The 23,029-nt window shown below is 47.5% G+C and overlaps 1 protein-coding gene across 3 annotated transcripts in view; it reads left to right on the top strand.

The window, feature by feature from the left end:
• LOC8067996 (mediator of RNA polymerase II transcription subunit 14) overlaps positions 1-15,057 on the top strand; it is a 33,585-nt gene extending 18,528 nt beyond the window's left edge. For all 3 annotated transcript variants that reach the window (XM_021465030.1, XM_021465029.1, XM_002445318.2), the window contains 3 exons: positions 30-991; positions 8,584-9,638; positions 13,655-15,057. In XM_021465030.1, coding sequence (XP_021320705.1) covers positions 30-991; positions 8,584-9,638; positions 13,655-14,435 — 2,798 coding nt within the window. In that variant the 3' untranslated portion in view covers positions 14,436-15,057. The remainder of the gene's footprint in view (positions 1-29; positions 992-8,583; positions 9,639-13,654) is intronic.

Genomic DNA, 23,029 nt, shown 5'->3' with positions numbered 1-23,029 from the left:
TTGTTGTGATGCTCTTTGACACTTTGCAGTTTTGGGAAATACCTCCACTATGCAATTTGGAGGGTCTTCTAGGAAACGATCTCTTTCGGAGTTTTTATTGAGTATCCCATCATTACAACAATCCAGAATCAGTGAAGGGCCAAGAAAGCGAAGAAAAGCACCAGAACATATGAAGGATGGTATTCTTTTTAAGGAATATTCGTCCAGTGCACAATCTGGAAAAACCGTCACATATGGAAATATATTTACAGAAGAAAAGTGTTGTATTACATCAGCCTTTTATGCTTCTTTACTTTGTCGTGTCATAAAGCACTGTTCACATTTGATCAAATATGCTCAACTCACTACCCAGATGGATTCTCTTGGCATCTCATATGCAGAAGAAGTAGTGCTGTGGACGCCATCTTCTAATCTTTGTTTGCGGTTACCCTTTCTTAAAGAGGATTCATGGAAACATGTATGCTTACGCCTAGGTAAAAGTGGATGTATGTCTTGGGATGTTAGGATCAATGATCCATATTATGGTTCACTCTGGAAAGTCCATGGAGGAAGTGCTACTACTGAATGGGGTATTGGTGTTTGCATAGCAAAAACTTCTGAAATAGATTCACATATCACTTTTGATGACGATGGGGTTGTTTTGACTTATCACACTGTTGAGGCTGATAGTATACGCAGGCTTGTCTCAGATTTACGACGGCTTTCAAATGCGCGTGCATTTTGTTGTCAAATGCGGAGATTGATTGGTGTAAAAGTGGATGACAAGCGAGATGAAAAAGCGACATCTGTGGAGATAAATGCAAGAAAAGGTAGCAGACACAGGCTTTCTGAACAGATGAGGAAAACTTTCAGGATTGAAGCTATTGGTTTGATGAGCTTATGGTTCAGTTATGTTGTTGTGCCTATGGTTCACTTTGTTGTTGAGTGGAAGGCTGGTGATGGAGGCTGCTTTGTTCATGTTTCTCCAGATCAACTTTGGCCACATACAAAGGTTTGTCTATGCTTAATATTATGATCCCATGTTTTCCTTGTAAGACATAATCTGCTGCTGATCTCTCCCTTTCTCTGCAGCAGAGTTGGCAATGTAGTCAGCTCATTGCTGTCTTTTGCCCTGTTCAAGTATGGCAATAGGCCATCACTTTTACCAGGCTGTACTCTAGGTAGCACTGGCTTAGCTCAGCCATATCTTAGTTGTTGAGGCTGATATCAGCCATGTCCTAGAGGACATTGTAGTAGTTGTACTCATGTACCTTAGAAGGTACTAGTAGCTTGTATATATACTACCTCTATGCAATGCAAAAGGGCAGTTCAGTTGCCACATTCAGGGTTCAGAGCTGCTGCTGCAGCTCGTACAGTGTGTGTGTTGTGCTCAACCCCTTCTACCTGTAGCCAAAGTGAGTGTGTGGGTGTGCTGGTAAGCAAGTTGCTTACCTGCGTAGGGATCCCAGGTGCCAACAAGTGGTATCAAAGCTGTACAGCTGCTGCTTCGCCGGACTAATCACTAGTGATGGCGGGTGACTCCGGCTCGGAGACGGGTGGCTGCAGCGGTGCTGCCAGGGCTGTCCAGCCACGATAGGAGGTCGCTATGCGCACGGTGCGGGAGGTTAGCGGCACCAGTTGGTCAACACTGACTCGCGCCAACTATGGCCAGTGAGCGTGACCATGAAGGTCAAGCTCAGAGCCCGACGACTCTAGAATGCCATTGACAAAGGTAGCAACAGTGAAGAAGATGACATGTTGGCAATGGAGGCTGGCCTCGCTGCTGTCCCAGAGGAGTACTGGGAGCCGCTGGGGGCGAAGAAGTCTGCTAAGGAGGCTTGGGAGGCCATCGCGGCCATGTGCATCGGCTCCGATCGTGCAAAGAAGGCTAAGGCCTAGTTCTTGAAGCAGGAGTATGCCAACCTCAAGTTCCGTGACAGTGAGGCAGTGGAGTACTTCTCCCTCCGACTGCAGTCGCTCATTAGCCAGCTGGGGTGCCATGGTATCGCCATTGGCGAAGAGGACGTGGTCTCCAAGTACCTGCACTCCGTGCTGGTGAAGTACATCCAGATCACTCTCTCCATAGAGACGATGGTAGACCTTTCCATCCTCACCATTGAGGATGTGACCGACCGTCTACAGGTGGTGGACGAGCACGGAGCAGACCATGGCAACGGCGGATAGTGGCAAGCTATTGCTGATAGAGGAGTGGGCTGTTCGGATGAAGGAGAAGTCCTGGGAAGGCTCCTCCAAGGGCGGCGGCGATGGCAAGCGCCGCAGAAAGGCTTATTTAGAGAAGAAGGTCGACCACAATTCTTGCCGGTGCTGTGGGAAGATAGGCCATTAGGCAAACGAGTGCCCAAACCTTAAGCAGGATAAGAAGGCCGAGGCTTACCTGGCGCAGACTGACGATGAGGCCAGTCTCTTGATGGTGACGTTCTGTGCGCTGCACGATGTCAAGGCAGAGGAGAAAGCAGAGGTGATGACGGTGGCGGAGCACGGGAAGGCGCAGAAGACTATTGACCTCGACGAGACGCGCGCCCAAGTCCACCTTGGACGTCTGGGTGGTGAGCAAGAGTAGAGGTGGTACCTGGACTCCGGCACTAGCAACCACTTGACGGGCTCCAAGGTGGCCTTCTCCGAGCTCGATGGGAACGTGATCGGCATGTGAAGTTTGGTGACAGGGTGATGATCCGAGGGGGCATCATCATCTTTGGGTGCCAGAACATGCTCACTGACGGATGTGTACTAGATCCCGTAGCTGCACTCGAGGACCATCAACATCGGGCAGCCGAACGAGAGTGAGAGCGAGGTGTTGATTAATGACGGCCTCCTCAAGATTAGGGACCGAGAGCTGCTAGCTAAGGTGAAGAGGTCCTGTCACCGGCTGTATTTGCTTGATTTGAAGGTCCAGCCCATATGCCTAGCGGCGCAGCGCATGGAGGAGCCGTGGTTGTGGCACGCTCGGTTTGGCCATTTGAGCTTCGACGCTCTTGGTCGGCTGGAGAGTATGGTGCGTGGATTGCCTCACATCGAGCACGATGCTTGGCCATTTGAGTTCGCTGGTACTGCATGGATCAAGGGTGGTGTGCTACCACACCGCGCCGTACTCGCCGCAGCAAAATGGCGTGGTGGAGCTGTGGACCAGATGGTGGTCGGCATGGCTCAATTGATGATGAGGGACCAAGAAGATGCCGGCGGAGTTCTGGGCTGAGGCGGTGACCACGGTGTTATTCACAGTGCCGGTCCTATGTTTTCTAGGGCCTAGAGCGAAACTGGTGATTAGGGCCCCTTAATTTTAACATCATAGCAATAATAATAGTATAATGCACAATATATTTATGTATACAATACTACCAATAAATACTTGAAATATATAAAAAAGACATTTTACGAAATAATGCATGCTCCCTTAAATCAAAAGTGTAGATTATTGAAATTGTCGTAATCAAACTTCTCTAGTCTTCATCATATTTAAAGTAAAGGTATTAAAACCTACAATATCAAAAAAATGTGTTGTCTAAATATATTATATTTATACGGTATATTTAAAGAATCTTGTTTGGTGTTGCAGATATTTGTGCATTTTCTATAGATATACTTGAAGAGACGTTTCATGTAAGACAATAATCACTTGAACCGTGAGTAGTGGATCTCAATTCTGAAGATGAGAAGATAAATTATACCGATGACAAATTTCTCTAGTGTGATAGTCGTTGTGCAGGCGTACAGCCCCAGCGGATAGAAATAATACATCAATTTCAGCTTCTACTTGTGGCTGCTCCTCATGTACCTCTGGGGCAGCTCAAGCCACAAAACCTACAATATGCTCAAAACTATACAGCTCTACGTAATACATATGTCAGTACGTGTACACACATAGTCGCTGGCCAGGGCCCCTTGGTGTCGGAGTGCCTGGAACAATGTTTTCAAGACGGCTGGTCGTGTCTGGACGCCAGGGACCGTCCAGGTCGTCCAGGACGATTAGTCGTCGTCCAGGACGATTAATCGACCCTGGACGAGTCCCCTGGTCGTCCTGGTCGTCCCCTACATATGGGGACTGATATATACCATATATATTATGTAGCTATATACAATGCACATTATACCATATATGTATATACATGTTCTAGGCTCTAGAGTCTAGATAGGTCAGCTGGCCACTTACTTGGCTGCTGCAGAGCCCTTTCTTGTCTTGCTGGCTGCTGCTGCCAAACTGAAATTATAGAAAAATAAAGCTGCAGAGCCCTTTCCTCCCTTGCACAGCTGCACGCTTGCAGCCGCCGCCGCAAGGAAGAGAGGGAGGGCAGCTGGAAGGGAGGGAGGAGAAGCTGGGAGACGGAAGGGAGGAGAGGAGAGGAGGAGCAGCTGGGAGACAGAAGGGAGGAGAGGAGAGGAGAGGAGACGAGGGCAGCAATGGAGGTGGCTGCTGCTGCTCGACAGGGGGAGAGGAGAGGAGTGAATGTATTGTGCTGAAATGAGTGAGGGGTAGACAACATAAACCCTAATAGGCTTGGGCCAAAATATAAGGCAGCTAGCTAGACCCAACTCTGAGATGCAGCCCATCTACTGACTGGACCATCTCCTGACTGGACACCAGACAACCTGGACGGACGATTAATCGCGACTGGACGACGACTAATCGGACGACCAGTTTCCTGGTCGTTCTGGCCAAGTCGGAGGTCCTGGTCGAGTACCTCCAACCGTCCAGGACGATTAGTCGCGATTAATCGTGATTAATCGGACGTCTTGAAAACATTGGCCTGGAACGGCTACCCTACTCGCGCTGCCCCAGGGCCGGGCCTGGGTGTTCATCTTGAACCGTGCGCCTAACAAGGCCCTAAAGGGCAAGATGCCGTTTGAGGCTTGGCACAGACGCAAGCCGAACGTACCTTTCCTTAGAATATTTGGCTGCGTCGGCCATGTGAAGAACACGAAGCACTCCCTTGGCAAGCTGGAGGTCAGGAGCACACTCATGGTGCTCTTGGGATATGAAGAAGGGAGCCCAGCCTATCAGCTCTACGTCCCAAGGGAGGTAAGGTTGTGATCTCCAGGGACGTGGTGTTTGATGAGATAGCAATCTGGGATTGGGAGGATCCGAGCACAGGGAAGTACGCGGTGTCAGGGATGTTGTGTTCGACAAGATGGCAACCTGGGATTGGGAGGATTCGGGCACGGGGAAGTACAAGGTGTTAGCAACACGTTTGCCATCGAGCACCTGGTGATCCAAGGAGGAGATGCGGGAGCTGAGGAGTCAGCTGCAGACGTGCCAAGTCCGGTAACTGTGACAGCTGAGGTAACTGTGGCGGCCGAGGAGCCACCTTGTCAGGATGGTAGAACACAAGGTGCTCAGACTGCGCATGGCGCTCTTATGGGCTCGGGCAGGCTCCGTGGGCGTGGAACGCCAAGCTCGATGCCACTTTGGGCGAAGTCGTGTTCACCCATTGCGCCATGGAGCACACGCTTTACACGTGGAGACGGGGAAGGAGGAGCTCGTCGGCGGCGTTTACGTGGACGAGTTGATCGTCACTGGAGCGCTTGTAGAGGACGTCGATGGCTTTAAGCGTGAGATGACGGCTTGCTTCTAGATGAGCGATCTTGGCGTGCTCTCCTACTACCTCGACATTGAGGTGAGGCATGGGAAGGAGTGTATCTCCCAGGGCCAGCGCGCCTATGTAGAGAAGTTGCTGGACCGCGGCGGCTCGGCGGAGTGCAAGCCGTGCGTGACTCCAATTGAGGAGCGGCTCAAGCTGTCACGGCACAACACCGCGGCAACAGTGGACACGATGCGCTACCAGAGCATCATCGGTGGGCTGGGCTACCTCACGCTTACTCGGCCGGACATCACGTTTGCGGTTGGGTACGCCAGCCGGTTCATGGAGGACCTGCGTGTGGATCACTGCGCTATGTCAAGGGGACGCTTGATCACGCGATCATCTTCCCCAAGAACGGTGGCAAGGGTGGGCTACGCCTCACGGTCTTCAGTGAGGCACCCCCAAGGCTGAGGAAGGTGAGCCGGAGCTCACCGTCTTCAGTGATGCAGACATGGCGGGTGACATCGACAGGCACGGAGCACCTCTGGTGTGCTCAGTCTTCACCAGAGCGCCCCTCATTGCCTGGCAGTCGCTGAAGCAAAAGATCGTGGTGCTGTCGACATGTGAGGCAGTGTATGTCGCAGCGGCCACGGTGGCGTGCCAGGCTGCTGGAACCCTGAAGCAAAAGATCGTGGTGCTGACCAGCATGGAAGCTCACCCGTCAGCTCTGATGGTGGACAATCAGCCTGCCAAGAACCCTGACCTCCACGGCCGGCGCAAGCACATTAACATCAAGTTTCACTTCCTCCGGGACTGCGTCGATGGAGGGCAGATCGTCATCGAGTCTGTCGAGACTGACAGACAACTTGCTGACATCCTTACTAAGTCACTCAGGCGGTGCGGTTCATGGAGCTGAGGAAGATGATTGGCATGGATAAGGTCAAGGCTCAGGATTAGCAGCAGGATTAGGGGTAGAATTGTAAGACATAATCTGCTGCTGATCTCTCTCCCTTTCTCTGCAGCAGAGTTGGCAATGTTGTCACCTCATTGCTGTCTTTCTGTTCAAGTATGGCAATAGGTCATCACTTGTACCAGGCTGTACTCTAGGTAGTAGTGGCTTGGCTCAGACATATCTAGGTTGTTAAGGCTGATATCAGCCATGTCCTAGAGGACATTGTAGTAGGTGTACTAGTGTACCTTAGAAGGTACCAGTAGCTCGTATATGTACTACCTCTATGCAATGCAAAAGGGCAGTTCAGTTGCCACATTCAGAGTTCAGAGCTGCTGCTGCAGCTCCTACAGTGTGTGTCTGTGTGTTGTGCTCAACCGCTTCTTCTACATCTAGCTAAATTGAGTGTGTGGGTGTGCTGGTAAGCATGTTGCTTACCTGTGCAGGGATCCCAGGGGCCAACATTCCATTTCTCATATGCACTTAATGCTACAGCCTACATGATATGTGTACAATATGCAATGGTGCATTTTGAAAATTTTATTTAGTTATTTAATATGCTTCTTTGCTTACAGCACTGCGAATTACTGCAGGAATTCTGTTCAGTACATGTTACAGCAGTTCACTATGAACATCACATGGAAATTATAACTGAGAATAATTAGCTTTTGTTTAGTTGAGTTTTTTTTTTTCATAAATACTGTTTCTTAGGGCCATGTCAAGTTCTTCCCATAGGAGGAATGCCATGTATCCATTATGGAAGAAACAGTTAGTCTCTTCAATATTTCTCATCCCAATATATGCCTTTTCCTGCTTAAAAACCCTAGTCTCTTTCAAGCCATGCTTTTTCTCTGGACTTTCACTGTATGTTAGTTGCGCTGTTGTAAACTGATATATCATGAAACTTTCAGTGAAGAACCAGTAGACAATGCCAGACTTTCACTTTCACTGTGTGAAGATTGCTGGTTCATTTATAAATAAGGCTGTCTTTGTAGGTAGTAATGCAGTCCTGATAAGTGCTATTTATTCTGTTACCACATCTTATTTTTAATGCATTTTGCTGCATCTTACTGAATCACACCTTATTTCATTCAATTAAATTTGTGGTAAATTAATGAAATAATCGAGTTTCAATTTGCAGTAAATTAATTTGGGGATTGGCATTGTCTGTTTTTAATCTTTCTTTTTCTTTAGTGAAAATGCTACACAGCTCTCCTGTGTATTTGAGGGAAAAAAAGATATAATTGGATTCGAGTTTGAATCAATTTGGACAAACTGATGATAGGCTGACATGGGAATGATGTTACATTTCAAATCTTCTGTGTCTAGAAATGTATGGTGTTGTTCAACATTTATTTTCTTGCATTTGGCTAGCATTTGGCAGATGAGAATAGCCTCTTACTGAACCATAACTTGTTTCATCAAAATCAAAATTGTGATAATCACTGATTTAATTGTTTTTGTAATTGACTTAATTTGGATTAAATGATGCTGTTGAATAGTCTGCTGTCTACAACTGCAGACCAACTTTCAGTCAAGTCTGCAGCCAAGCTGTGGTGAGAACACTAGTGCAGCAGCATTCCTGAGTAGTGCAACCATGGTGTAATGCAATAGAGCAGTTAAGCAGCAGCAGCAGCACTCTAGTGCAGCAGCATTCCTGAGTAGTGCAGCAGCACTCCTGCTTGTGTTTGTGTTCTGTTCTCACTTCTCCACTATCCCCGAAGTGTGTGTGTGTCTGTGAGAGGCTGAGGGTGATGGTCTGCACCTGATTGTGTGCTAACAGATGTTTAGTTGACATGAGAATTATGTTATGTATGTTTCATATTTCTATTGTTATATAAGTGCTGTGTGGTGTTGATCAATATGTTTGCCTTGCATTTGTCAGACAAGCAGGACAGATGCATTTCACTGCTCACCAGCCATACTCAATTTATTTGTTGGCCAAAATGTTGTCCATAGAAAACTTGTTTCACTAGCAGAAGCTGGCTGGCAAAAAGGAATTTTGTTTACCAGTTAGCTTGATATATTGTAAATCCAGTAGCACAACCTCTTATTCTATTGCCTGTGAACTAATCTTCCATGTGATTTTGTTGTTTTTATAACTGAGTTTACATAATGCAGTTTTTGGAGGATTTCGTGAATGTGGGTGAGGTAGCATCATTCTTGGACAGCATCAGGCTTACAGCTGGACCATTACTTGCCTTTAGTAGTGCAATTCGCCCTGCAAAAATGCCTGTGACACTTCCTGCTGGTTACAGTTCTGTACCAAAGCAAAATAGCTATCGGTCAGAAGGGGCTTCAGCAAATGGCTCATCAACTACTGTGCAAAATACATCTGCCCCACTGAACCCTGCAGTAGCCCATTCTAACAAGCATAATCTTCAGAGTTCTGTGCTTACTATTGCAGGGCGGGGTGGGCCTGGATTAGTTCCTAGTCCATCATTGCCTTTTGATGTTACTGTTGTGCTTCGTGGACCATATTGGATACGTGTTATATATCGCAAGATTTTCTCTTTCGACATACGCTGCTTTAGCGGAGATCAGGTATGGCTGCAGCCAGCAACCCCTCCAAAGGGCGGGCCTTCAATTGGGGGATCTTTACCTTGCCCACAATTTCGACCTTTCATATTGGAGCATGTCGCTCAGGGTTTAAATACTTTTGAACCCAGCGTTATGAGTGCTAGACATAGTAGTGTACAATTGAAGGCTAGCATCAACAAAGCTTCTGGAGGTCAGCAATCAGCTCTTGCTCTGAACCGCTTTCATGGTGCTCACGGTATAGCTACTTCTGGACCAACTACAAATGTTGGTAACCAGGTGGCACCTACTTTCATTCGAGCAGACAGTACTGTTGTGGCATCTTCAAAATATGCTTCAGGAAATGCTGGAGCCCCTCCACACCTTTCTCCTGGAATAAACCTTCCTGTTCATATGAGAAGTGAGTTGAGCTCAACTTTGACTGCAGTTGGGGATGATGGTGGCTATGGTGGTGCATGGGTTCCTCTTGCTGCTCTTAAAAAGGTGTTGCGAGGCATCCTTAAGTACCTCGGAGTTCTATGGTTGTTCTCCCAGTTTCCTGAGCTTCTGAAAGAGATACTAGGGTCAGTTTTGAATGAGAATGAAGGTGCACTTTTAAATTTGGATCAGGAGCAGCCAGCACTGCGATTTTTTGTGGGGTGAGTCAATTTATTGATAACATATGGTAGTTTCACCTTCTGAGTCGTAGTACACATAGCTAAAATACCCAACCTTTTCAATATGCTACTCCCTCCATCCTAAATTATAAGACGTTTGACTTTTTTGACCCCAAGTTTGACCACTCATCTTATTCAAAAAATTTATACATAGTCAAATTTAAGTCATTCTTGAAGAATTTTTATTAATAAACCAAGCCATGACAAAAAAAAGTAATTGTTAGGCAATAGAATATGCCGCAGCCCCTTACCATATGCTGCGGCATATCATTGCCATATTTAGCAGATGTAAATCAATCAGGGATAGCTGATTTAGTTACTATAATTAGCAGATGCAAATCACTGATTTAGTTACTATAATTAGGAGATGTAAATCAGATGTAAATCAAGGGAATCACCCTTGCCTTGTAAAGGCCAATCGGCCCTATATAATAGAAGGCGCCCCCTCCAATTGAGGTGTGGCCAATTGCCCCAATCCTAATCTTCTACATGGTATCACGAGTTCAGGCCTTGATCTCGTTCTAATCTCGATCTCCTTCTGGGCGCCGACCTTCTCCTCCCCTTCCCATGGGAACCGAATCACCCCTCTCCTCTACCACCAGCGACGTTCAGCAACACCGTTTTGAGCGTGAGACCTTCTGAGGACAAAAAATTGGTGAAAAGCATCATTCAAGTACTCACCACCAGAGTCGGAGCAAAAAACTCTAATAGCAGTAGAAAATTGTGTGTGAACCATTTGAACAAAGGATTGGCAAATGGAACACAACATGAAATAAATCCATGTATAGCGAGAATGGCCATCAATAAATAACATAATACTTGTGACCACTCTTAGTAGAAAAAGGTGTAGGACCCCATACATTTGAATGAATAAGGTCAAATGGTCGAACAGAATGAGACGCACTAGATGAATATGGAAGTTGTATCTGTTTTCCAAGCTTGCAACCCTTACAATGAAAGGTAGAGTCAACAAAACCATGCCCCAAACATCCTTGATGAACAAGAGAGGACAAACGAGATCCACATAGATGTCCAAGACGATGATGCCATTTGACAAAAGATGAAGTTGGTGATGACACAGCTGATGACACACGATCAGAAGTAGCTGAAGAAGGAAGACAAAGTGTCCAAAACATAGAGGCTAGAAGAATCTCTACTCCGATGATCAGTCCCAATCACAATCCCACTGCTATGGTCCTGAATAAAACATGATGAATCATCAAACCCAACAAAGCAGTTCATATCAGCTGTTTGACCAACGGATAACAAATTCATAGATAATTGAGGGACCAAAGGTAATATCAGGTACATAAAAATGAGGAGTGGAAAAGGTGCCCTCGTGAGTAACATGAGAAGTACCATCAGCTGTGTGAATAGTAGTACCATCAACAATTTGCTTGCAGTCAATCAATTGAGTCTTGTTTGATGGTACATGGAAAGGAGCTCCTGAATCCAAAACCCAAGACTGAGGAGCAATGTTTTGAGAGGCAGCGGCTATGGAGATAGATCCTGAGATATTGGCAGCCATTATTCCCATTATTCTGAATTCCAAACAGAGCAGACTATGCAGTTCCTTTGCTCGCTTATCAGGAGGAGTGTCCAAGTAGGAATAGAGCATCAGCACCACTCGGCTGTACCAAGTAGCAGCAAACAGAGCAAGCACGACTCCACAGAACAGAGTCCCAAGTAGCAGCACTGTGTAGAATCCAAGCGTAGAGCAAACGAGCAGAGTTCTTCCTCAGGAGATAGACAGAGAGGAATACTTCCTTTGTAGCTAACAAGAACAGAGCAGGCCACCAACAGAAATTCACTGACCAAAGCAGAGAACCACCTCGACAGATGAAGAAGAGAGATTCACATGACCAGGCGCAGAGGGGGTCGCACAAGCAGGTGCAACCGGCAACAGGCCATGCGAGGGAAGGCCGTGTGAGTGTGGACGTGGACGAAGGCGCGATGAAGGGCTGCATGGATGGTGCGATGAGAACTGAGGACCGCGGCTCGGGAAAGGGCTGCACATACGGCAACGAGGACCGCGCAGACGGCGTGGGGAAGAGTCACGCGAACTGCACGGAAGGAGCCGTGTTGATGGTATGGAAAGGAACGCACGGATGGTGCGGGTGAATCGTGGCGATGGGCTGCACGGACAGAGGCGGACGAGACAGTGATGGGTCGTGCGCGAACAGGATGGATCCCAAGGGAAAAAAAGCTGGATTGTGGGTGAATTAGAGGAGTCTAATCCTAACCCTAATCCATGTCTTTGGTACCATGTCACTAATCTTGGGGATCTGAGAGGATGAATACACTCTCCAGTAAATGGAGATAACTATATATAGTCTCATAGTAGATGGGCTATATAGAGCCTCATGACAGAGTCGGATTGATAGAACAGTTGGTCATGTATTTACAGCTAGCCTTTGCCCGTGAAATCCTGAATCAATCTGAGATTGCGTCGCACCCTCTCACTAGGGGAAGATTGGCTGAAAAACAATCTTAAGAAGCACAACATTGCTCTTGCATCCCTCAGGCGGACAATTGCTTGTCTTTGCTCAAGAATTGATTGGGTACGTGATGGGGACACCAACACAAAGCTTTTCTAACTCCATGCCCGCTACCGCAAGAGGAAGAATTTCATTGGCAAGCTTGTTTCAGGAGACCAGATCTACACCAAACATGAAGGCAAAGCAAGATTGGTAGATGAATTCTATGAAGACAAAGCGAGCATATTTTTGCCTTCTCCAACTGTCATCCTTTGTGGGGGCTTCTTGAAGGGTGGCAACCGGTTGGAGCAGGACTTGCCAGCCACACTATCGATGCTGGTTGCTGGCTGGAGCAGATCTTGCCAGCCACATAATCAGTGAGGACCACCTGTGTTTTAACCATAAATACAGCAGGGGAGTCCCCACTGTAAGAAATCTATTTAAAATAAGAAACAACGAAACAACTGATCAACTGTACAAAGTAATTGAGGAAAACAAAACAGACAACAGAATAACTGTATAGAACCCAAGAAGGGTGAGAAAGGGAACTCAAACTTAGACAAAGAGGCTCAATAAGGAAAGAAAAGCTGGTCTTTTTAAATCACAAAATCTATGGGCTTAGACTAGTTTTATCAAAGAAATTTTGCCTCCAAAAGTCAAAGGATGGGCGTCCACGGTCAAAGGTGAAGTTGTTCCTTTGTTTCTGAATTTGCCAGGCACTAATGATGAAGACTAGTTTCTATGAAGGACCACCTGTGTTGGTATGGCAACCTTTCTTTTTTGGAACTGATTGACATGTGGGACCCACGAGAAACAATGTGAGCCAAAATGCGGTGGGTTTGTGGGATCAAAAGCCCCAAGGAGTGAGGCTGTGGGAAGGACTCTACAATTGGTTGGTTTGTGACACTATGCCCCAAATATTAATTCATCCTAAAATTTATTGGCAGTTAGGGTCTGTAAGATAACAGACTTTTTCTTCTTCTGTTATTATTGACTAGCAAAAATGAACATACGTTGCTATGGAACATGCAACCTGCCTCCAATGTCTTGAATTCTAACTCGTATGAGCACATACCGTTATTTCCGGGTCACGGACGGGAAAATAAATCAATTAGGACTCTTATCTCTAATTTATCATGCACCAGTACACGCTCAGGCGAGTGGAGAGACACACGAACCGGGAGAGAGACTGATGGACCAAAATTTGGATGAAGGGATGAAGAAATTTCCCCCTTTTAACATTAGGTATAGAAATGGCATGTAGTTGTACTGCATGTTCTGGGGAAATTAAATCCTAGTACAAATGACAATGTAAGTTCCATTTTCTTTGTTGGTATTTCTGAAGCAAATCTGAAACCAGTTTCCTAGTGTTGATCTGGCAGCGTGCAGCAGGATCCTGTATGGTCCTGCCTCCCCCCCCCCCCCCCCCACCCTGGTTTTATATTTTTAAAGAAAGATTGCAGATTTCTAAACAAATTTGTATTGAATCTAATCATGCTTTTTGCCCTTTTTGTCTTGCAGTGGTTATGTCTTTGCAGTTAGTGTTCAACGAGTCCAACTGCTTCTTCAAGTTCTTAATGTAAAACGATTTCACCACCACCAACAAAAAAATCAGCAGCAAGCTCAGAGCCCTGCTCAGGAAGAGCTAGCAACATCAGAGATAAATGAAATATGTGACTATTTCAGCACGCGTGTCGTCTGTGAACCATATGATGCTTCTAGGGTTGCTTCTTTTGTCACTTTGCTTACATTACCCATTCCTGTTCTGCAAGAATTCATAAGTCTACTTGTATGGAAGAAAAGTCAGTCCCAGGTTCATGGGGAAATTGCGAGTGCATATAGGGTTCAGGTCGAACTCTGTTTGGAGACGCACCATGGATCGGTTTCAAATGACCATGCTGAGAGTTTGTCTTCATCAAAGAGCAACATTAAGCATGACAGAGCCAACCGTTCAGTAGATTTTGGCCTAACTTTTGCACTGGACCATACTCTTAAACATAATTCCAGTGTTGGTGGAGCTGCTTGGTTGCCTTATTGTGTGTCTGTGAGACTGAGGTACACCTTTGGGGACAATTGTCATGTCACGTGCCTCGCAGTGGAAGGGAGCCATGGTGGGAAATCTTTCTGGTTGCGATATGAAGACTGGGAAAATTGTAAGCAAATGGTTGCCAGGACAGTGGAGACAGCAAATGAGTCTCCTGCGATTGGAGAGACAGGCAAGGGGAGATTGCGACTGGTGGCCGAGATGATCCATAAGCAACTACAACTTTCTCTGCACCAGCTAACGCTTCCTGCGGGTTGAATATATCTCATCTTTAGTACTTGATGACTGCTGGCAGATGAAGAATATGCTTGCTGAAAAGAAAGGAAAGGTGCTCCACAGTGGGGGTAATAACATACAGGTTGTCTGCTGAAGGCATTGCATTATATATATAATATACATAGATAACGTTAACCCCATTAACTTACTGTATGCTGCTGATCAACTCTTGAACCCCGCAAAGCTTGTGGAGCATGGCTGTGGCAGCATGATAGGAATGTAACCTGCCACTATTCTCGAAAGGATATTGACATACTGTCAGTACCCCCTCGAAACTGCAATATACAGGATGGGGCAACTGAGACTTGGGTTGTACATTAGAGTTTAGAATATGGCTCTGCCCCATTTTTAGTGATATTCCAACTAGTGTCTCTGTTGGGTCAGTGAAAGTTTTGAGCAGTTGTTGAGGAATTTGCAGGACTTTGAGACTATATTCATTTTAAAGTGATTTTAAGAGCACGAAGCTGAGTCCCTAGAAACTCAAATCTGATATGGCTCTGGGCCTATTGTGTACCTGAGACCATGAAGCATAATGTTTGTGCTTGGTAATTTTGCTATTGTTGCCCCTGGCACATTTTATACAGCTTTATTACAGTGTGCTTTATTAGAGTATTGTCTTTATTACAGTATGGTCTTTATTACAGGATGGTCGGACAGGTTTGATGCGGGGGGAATGTAAATTAGATGCAATACTATTGTCTTAACATATAGTGTTCGTTTATTCAAAATAGAAAAGTCAGACTGATTTTCCAAAAAGATACAAAATGATTTGTCTGATAGATAAATAATTCTTCTTAGATAATGAAATAGTATATGATCATTGTTCGAGTTATGATGACTAGCGTTGAGAATAAAAAAATAACCTTGCGCACACGAGGTAACATTGGCATTGGGTTATCCAAAGAGGATCGAGCTCCAAAGAAGATAACATGCTCACAGCCAGCTGTGCGCCTGTGCGGGAGTCCGATGTGCTGGAACCTGAATGAGCAGTCGTTGGAATCCTTGCGGAGCACGATCTCGGGCCCATCGCCATAATGATGCCTCGTAGTTGTCAGCCATCTCGCAGCCTGCATGACAGCCGCTGCCGAAGGCCCGCTGGCACCTGCGCTCCCGAGGAGCGAGGCGACGCTGAGGTCCTCCCACATGAGGAAGCCGATGGTGACGGCGCAGCGGCAGCAGCTGGCTGAGCGACACGGTGTTAGAGGACCGGATGTCGCCCGTGGTCGAGACGGCCCAGGGGAGCACCTTGTCGCACCCCAACCGTGAGATGACGAGGACTCTGGAGCCCCGACGCCCACGGCGTAGAGTGCCAGCAGCCCCGATCGGGTCGAGGCCACTCCCGGAGTGTTCTCATCGGCCACAGAGGAGATGTACATAAAGCCCTGCTTGCACGGCAAAGTAATCAATCGTTCAGTAACTACTGTACTGGTAACAACAGCAGCTCGCCTCTTTAACACGAGCGAACCTAAGAATTGATATTACTGAATATTTCATCTGACTTATATTGTAGATCAACATAGCTTTGCATCTGAATGACGGTCATTGCATCAGGAAATGAGATTGATCTATAATACTTTGTGACAAATGGACCAGGCAGAACTAGATGGCACAAACCATAAGTTAAAGCATGTTAAGTTTAACTAAATTTATATAATAAATAATAAAATTTATAATATTAAATAAGTACTATTAGATTCTTATTAATTATATTTTTATAGTATGCATATTTGATGTCATAAATCTTTATAATTCTTTCTATAATTTTTGTCAAACATGGCATGCTTTGACTTTTCAAGAAAATTATAATAATTTATACTCCCTCTGTCCACAAAAGAATCAATTTCTAGAGTTGTCCTAAGTTAAACTTTTTAAACTTTGACCGAATTTCTAGAAAAAAATGCTATGATTTGTGGTATCAAATTAGTATCATAGATTCATCATATAATATATTTTCATATGATATGTAGCTTATGTTATAGATGCTGTTACTTTTTTCTATAAAGTTAGTCAAATTTTAAAAAAGTAATTGATTCTTTCGTGGATAGAGGGAGTAATTTGGATAATTTTGGTCAAACATGAGATGCTTTGACTTTTCAAAAAAATTAGAATAACTTATAATTTTGAACCAAGGGAGTACTATAGTAAGCCATAACTTGTGAGGATTCTCACCTCTTATGTGAAACAATCTCGATTTTTCCACCAAAAGGAAAATCCACATATTCGAATTATATAATGTGATAATCCCAAAATTAAACCATCACATTATCGTATATTAGTTGTTACCATCACATTACCTAATGCTTCTCAACTCCTTAAAGTTGTACTTAGATTCACAACTTGTTATCTAAAGTATAGTACAATTTCTACTGGCCACTGGCTCCTACCCTAGCTTTAGCGTTGCTTTGTGGTAAGTGGAATGCAAGGGTAGACTAAAGGCCTATATATGGTTGTAGTTTTCCTATGCATATTTATCAATATTTTATTAATATAATAAACCATCAAGTTTTAATCCATCTCATCCACATATCCATCCATTCCATCACACAAATCTCACCACACTCCCACTCTCTAGGCGACAAGGACGACTCCCGCTCATGCCTTGCCTCAATGGCCAATGCCAAAACCAACACCAACCTAGGGGGAGATAGAAAGGACTCCTCTCACTAGTCAAGCGAAGCAGAAACATAGGAAAGGTCCATAGCTGAAAAGATGGCATATGTATCGATCAATCAACCAGAAACTCTATAGAGGTTTACACTAACAACAAGATCACCATCATCGACGATCCGGCTCGTCTAGGCTGATGTCAGGCTACCATCCAACTAACACGATGCCACCTTACCACTCAGAACTAGAGCCATACTGGCATGTTGAGACTGTGAGATATAGTACCAAGGCCCCAAAGGTCACTACGCTATCCTAGGAGGGTGTGGGTCCTCATGCCCATACCTCCCTACACTATCTACCAACAACCTAGTAGTAGTGGCACCGTCCTAGCTGGTCGTACATCTGTCTCCTTCCCATAAAAGCGAGTGGGGTGTAAGGCTTCCTACAAACCGCTTCTCAGAATATATCAGCCCTTAGGGTGACCGAATAGGACATCTTCATGAGGGGCTAGCCCTGGGTGAAAGGATCAAGATGCCCAAGAGGGGGGGTGAATTGGGCTTCTCTAAAAATTTAAGCAACCTATAAGCTCCAATTTCACCCCTTGTGCCTAGTGTGACCTAGAGAACTACCGCAACCTAGTTTTGCAACCTAGTTCCAATTCTATTCTAGCAAGGCAATTCTAAGAATGTAAAAACACAAAGTAAATGCTAGAATGTAAAGGAGTAGTGGAAGAAAGTGCTCGGCGATGTTTTGCCGAGGTATCAGAGAGTCGCCACTCTCCACTAGTCCTTGTTGGAGCACCCGTGCAAGGGTCTTGCTCCCCCTTGATCCGCGCAAGGACCAAGTGCTCTCTATGGGCTGATTCTTTGACACTCCGTCGCGGTGAATCGCGCAAAATCGCTCACAAGCTTGACACGAGCCACCCACAAGAACTCCGGGCGGTCTTCGTGTCTCCAATCACCACCGAACCGTCTAGGTGATGGCGATCACCAAGAGTAACAAGCAAAGAACTCTCACTTGACCCAAACAAGGCTCTAGAGTTTGGTGGATGCACACTTGACTCTTGGAACTCACTAGAGAAGGATTCTCTCAAGAAATCACTCAAATCTCAATCCTCTCTAGGCTCTTGCTACTCTCTTGCTCCACAACAAGTTTCTCTGAAGTTCAAATGGGCAAGAGACCTCTCATGGACGAGGTGGAGGAGTATAAATACTATCCACAAAGTCCAAAGGTCGACCAACCGTTTTCCACTGAAAACGGGGTCACCGGACGCACATTATGTTGTACCGGACGCACTGCACCGAGCGTCTGGTGCTCCATAACGGCTAACTGTACTTGCTTCTGACAGATCACCGGACGCTATCTTCTAGCGTCCGGTGCACCGTCCGGTGCTCTGGGAAGTTTTACATGCTCCCTGCGGCATGGGACCGGACGCTATCCGGTGCGTCTGGTGCTAGCGTCCGGTGCTCGGGGAGGGTTTACAACCTCCCTAGGTATGGGACCGGACGCTGCCCGGTGAGTCCGGTGCCAGCGTCCGGTGCCTAACCCTAAGCACCGCACTGAGCCAACGGCTAAGGACCTCACCGGACGCACTCACAGAGCGTCCGGTGCCCCCTTGGGCACCCTAACTTCGTCGAAACATGATCGCTCCAAAACGAAGTTGGTTCCTCTCGATCTAAGGACTATCTCTGAGCTGCCTAGTGCTAGGTTTACCAAGTGTGCACCACACCTAAACCTAAAGCCTTGCCTAAGTCAAGCTACTAGATCAAAGCCCCTCTTAATAGTACGGTCAAAGGAAAACAAAGTCCTAAACTACTCTAAGTGCCCTTCTTCACCATATGGCACTTAGACCTAGTCTAGTCTTGACGATGTCCATCCATCCTTTGAAAACCGAACCGATTTCCACTATTAAGTAGGCATGTACGTCCCTGTCCATCGAGTACCTATTTACCATGACCTTACCTATGACTTTGCCTCTGCAAAACACACGTTTGTCATAGTAATGAACATTGTCATTAATCACCGAAATCACTAGGGGCCTAGATGCTCTTTCAATCTCCCCCATTTTGGTGATTGATGACAACCTCGAGTATGAAAAGAGTTGAGGTTTTCAAATGACTTGGTTTCAATAAGCATGTTATATAATAAGAGGAATTAGTCATGCTTATATCAACCACGTCCAACATCCTGCATCCAAATATGTGAGTTGTATACAACAGGATATAAACACAAGGCTCATAAGTACATCGGAGTAAAAACGCGGAAGCAAAGGTAATATGAGCCAAATACATGACAAGTCATGTCTCACAACCAAGGTGTATCCACACAAGTGCAATGCATAAAAGTAGACGTGATGCATAATGGAGTAGCACCCATAAAAGTATCTCAAAAGAATAAAAGCACTCTCTAGCTCTCTAGCTCCCCCTAACTCCTAACTCCTAACTCTCATACTCATACTCTCTCCCCCTTTGGCATCAAGCGCAAAAAACCTAAGAAGACGGAGGAGGCGGTGGAGCAGTGGAGTCCCTCAGCACGGCCTCGAAGCGAGCTGCATCGTCTAAACCGTCGGCCGTCGAGGCGGAGGAGGTGGAGTGACCCTCTGAAGCTGCACGAGCTGGCGAAGCAGTCCGGGTCTGCTCTGTAGGTGCTAGAGCTGTCACTGGCTGTGCTGACTGCTCGAGTCCTGCTGACAAAGCTGGCACGGACTCGGTCGCTGTAGCTGACGTCTCTGGCACGGTGGAAGACGGTGCAAGCTGCTCGGACGACGCTACAGACGACGACAGACGCTCTGTAGTGGTGACTGGCACTGTAAAAGCTGCTGGAGCCTGCAGAGGTGGAGGCGTAGGGTCACCAGTCAGAGCACTGTAAGTGAAGCTGAGGTGCGGGTCTGTCGACGAGTCCAACACTAGCTGTGACGCTGACGCTGACTGCGGTGTAAAACCAGAGCGGAGAGGCGTAAACTGAGGTACCTGCTCAAAGCCAGAGGAGATAGCACCCTGAGAGACCTGGTGCTGGGGCGTCGAGAATGGCTGACTCTGAGCTGGGAGCTGTAGGGGCTGCTGTGACTGAGTCTGAGTCTGAGTCTGAGGCGCTGGAGTGGGTCGCCTGACAATCGAGGTGCTTGGAAGCTGAATCTGTGGAATCTGAATCCCTGAGGCGGCCATGATAGCGGCCATCCTCGCTGTCTGCTGGGCCTAGAACGCAAGCTGCTGCTCCTGAAAGGTGAGAAACTGTCACTGGAGCTCATCCTGCCTAGCCTGCACGGCTGCATTAATGGCAGCCTGGTCCCTGTCTCTCCTCGCTTGCTCCTCAGTAGCTCGGCGCTGATCTACCCTCATACCCTCTAAGATAGCAAGCAAAGCTGGGTCTGAAGCACTAGAAGAGCCCCCTGCCTCGTGGTCTTGTGCTCTAGGAGGGAGGTCTGACACTGGCGGCTGATAGTCATCATCCGAGCTGTCTGAGGCGAAGTCAAACTCTCCCTCTGCCTCTGCATCTGTGAAAGCCCAATGGTGATGTCCTGCTGCTCCTCAGTCTCTGGAACTGCTACTGTACTGCGAGTGCCCCGAGGAGAAGGAGGGGGCACCGGTCCACGTGGTGCACGAGTATGTGGAGTAGCTCGGAGGTCATGGTGCGCTCTCAACATCTGCCTGGGGTCGTAGTGGGGGAAGACGGTGTCTGACTCCGTCAACTCCCTCTGCAAGTGAGCTGGCAGGGGTAGTGGCCTGGCAGAGAGAATAAGCAAGGTGATCCAATGTGCGTACGACAACTGACACCGTCCCCTGAAGCTCTCTGAGATGGTGTCCTCGATCTTTGAGACGATCAGATCCCACAAGTCAAACTGCGTCTGGGAGATGAGGTGAGCAACGAGCCAAGTCCTGGGGAGAATCCATCTCTGTAACCTGTCCTGGGGAGAAGAGTCTTGCTCAACACAAAGTCGAGGATCCTAGCTGGGCGTGTCAAGTCTCCCACTGTCCTGCTGGAGCCCTCTCCAAACGGCGGACGGAAACAAGGAGCCACGAAGTCAACCGGTGGTATCTCACCACCATGAGGACGACGAGGGGGCTCGAAGTTCTCGTAGCACAGCTGGTGAATCCTGGTGGAGTAGGGTCTCAACCCAAGCACCTCTCTGGCCCTCTGAGCTGTAACACTATAGTCAGTCCCTGCCAGTGCGTAGTGGATATAGCTATGATCTGGAGAAACCCACACTGACGCGTAGAACTCTCTGATCCACTGCTCACAGTAAGTACCTGGGAGAGCTAGCAACTCTGGGAGACCGGGGAGGTAAGTGAAGTACTGATGGATATCTGCCCCAACCACGTTCCCAATATCTCAAGGTCAATCACTCTATGCTCCCTGAACTGAGACTGAGAGCGAACCAGTGCCTCGTAGATGTCCTCCTGGACCACTGTGTAGAACCGGGCACCGGCTCGGGGATCCCTAGCGGCTGGAAACCAAGTGGGAAAGGGAACAAACCACAGCTGCTGAATCTCTCTGGCTGACACAAGGGTGAGATCCCTGTGAATCCTGACTGGTCTCTGACGAGAAGCTGGTGTGCCTCTAGCTGGTGTGGCACGAGCAGTGGAGGTAGACTGGCCCGGCGTACCAGTCCGAGGAGTGGCCTGGGTACGTGCACGAGTCGACCTCCTGAGGGGCTGCTCCTGTGCCTCTGCTGGATCCTCTGCCTGGGCCTCTGCCTCTGTATCTGGATCCTCCTGAGCTGGATCTCTGACCACAAGCCTGACTCGCTGACCTCCAATCATAACGGTGCCTGGAGGGGATCCATGTAGTGCCTCTGTCTCAAGAACTGCACGCTGCTGCTGTGGCGTGAGGTCATCCCCAATCCTCAGAGCACCTGAGCGTCCCCCTCTCTCAGCTGCCTCAGTCACTGCTGCAACTGCCTCTGCGACCTCAGCTTCTCTGTCACTAGCCTTGCGCTTCTTGGTGGCTAGCTTCTGGCCCTTGCCTTTTTCTGCCGTTGATAGGCGACGGGGAGGATCACCTCCACCATCACCGCCGGAGGAACCTCCGGTGCCAGCTGCCGGACCACTGACATTCTTGCAACGTGCCATTGCAAGAACTACTGACTGATCGAATGGCCGACAAACAATCAACTGACAAAGAAGATCAACGCACTGCAGAGAATAGACAAGATAGGGTATACATAAGCACACATAACGACTAGAGGTGAGAAAACCCTATAGATTGCAAGAATAGATAAGAAACGGTCGAGAACGGCTTACGATCTGAGGAAGAGACGCGTTCTGGATTCAATATCGCGATCGAGATCTGCCGGAGAACGTGAATCCAATCCTCAAGGTGCTGCACATAGGGAACAGAGATGATCGAGGTCAAAACCTTAATCTAATCCGTTGAAACAAAACCTCAAACACCTTATGGGCATGAAACTTATAACTTACCCAAACCCTAACCACTCTGCAGGAGAGAAGTCCCTGCGCAAGGAGAGGGAAGAGAGGAGGCTGGGGAAAGGATCTGCGCACGGGGGGAAAGGCCGAGGTCGTCGGAGTTCGAAGGGAACGGCGGCGGCGGCGAAACGGCGACGGGGCTAGGGCACAGCTCGGGATCGGGCGAGATCGGCGAAGGAAAACAGAAACCGTCCGCGAAATCCCCTGGGCGCGGGCTTTATGCGCCCGCCGCGGGGTCACTGGACGCTCTTAATGTGGCACCGGATGCGTCCGATGACCACCGGACTCATGCGCAGAGAGGATTGCAAAAATTGCATCTCAACGGACGATGGCCACCGGACGCTGGCTTTAGCGTCCGGTGCCCTAGGGTACTCCAGGTGAGCACCGGACGCACATCACCGGACGCTGCAGGGACACTGTTCCTACGTTCGGTGAGTGCAGTCTGGCACACTCACCGCACCGGACGCACGGAGGCAGCGTCCGGTGCATCGTCCGGTGCTCCTCTGAGCACTTTTTCAACTTAGCACTTCGACCGACTTTGACCCA

The sequence above is a fragment of the Sorghum bicolor genome, chromosome 7, assembly GCF_000003195.3.
Source record: "Sorghum bicolor cultivar BTx623 chromosome 7, Sorghum_bicolor_NCBIv3, whole genome shotgun sequence".
In the NCBI taxonomy this organism is placed as follows: domain Eukaryota; kingdom Viridiplantae; phylum Streptophyta; class Magnoliopsida; order Poales; family Poaceae; genus Sorghum; species Sorghum bicolor.
This window is presented reverse-complemented; position numbering and strand designations above follow the sequence as displayed.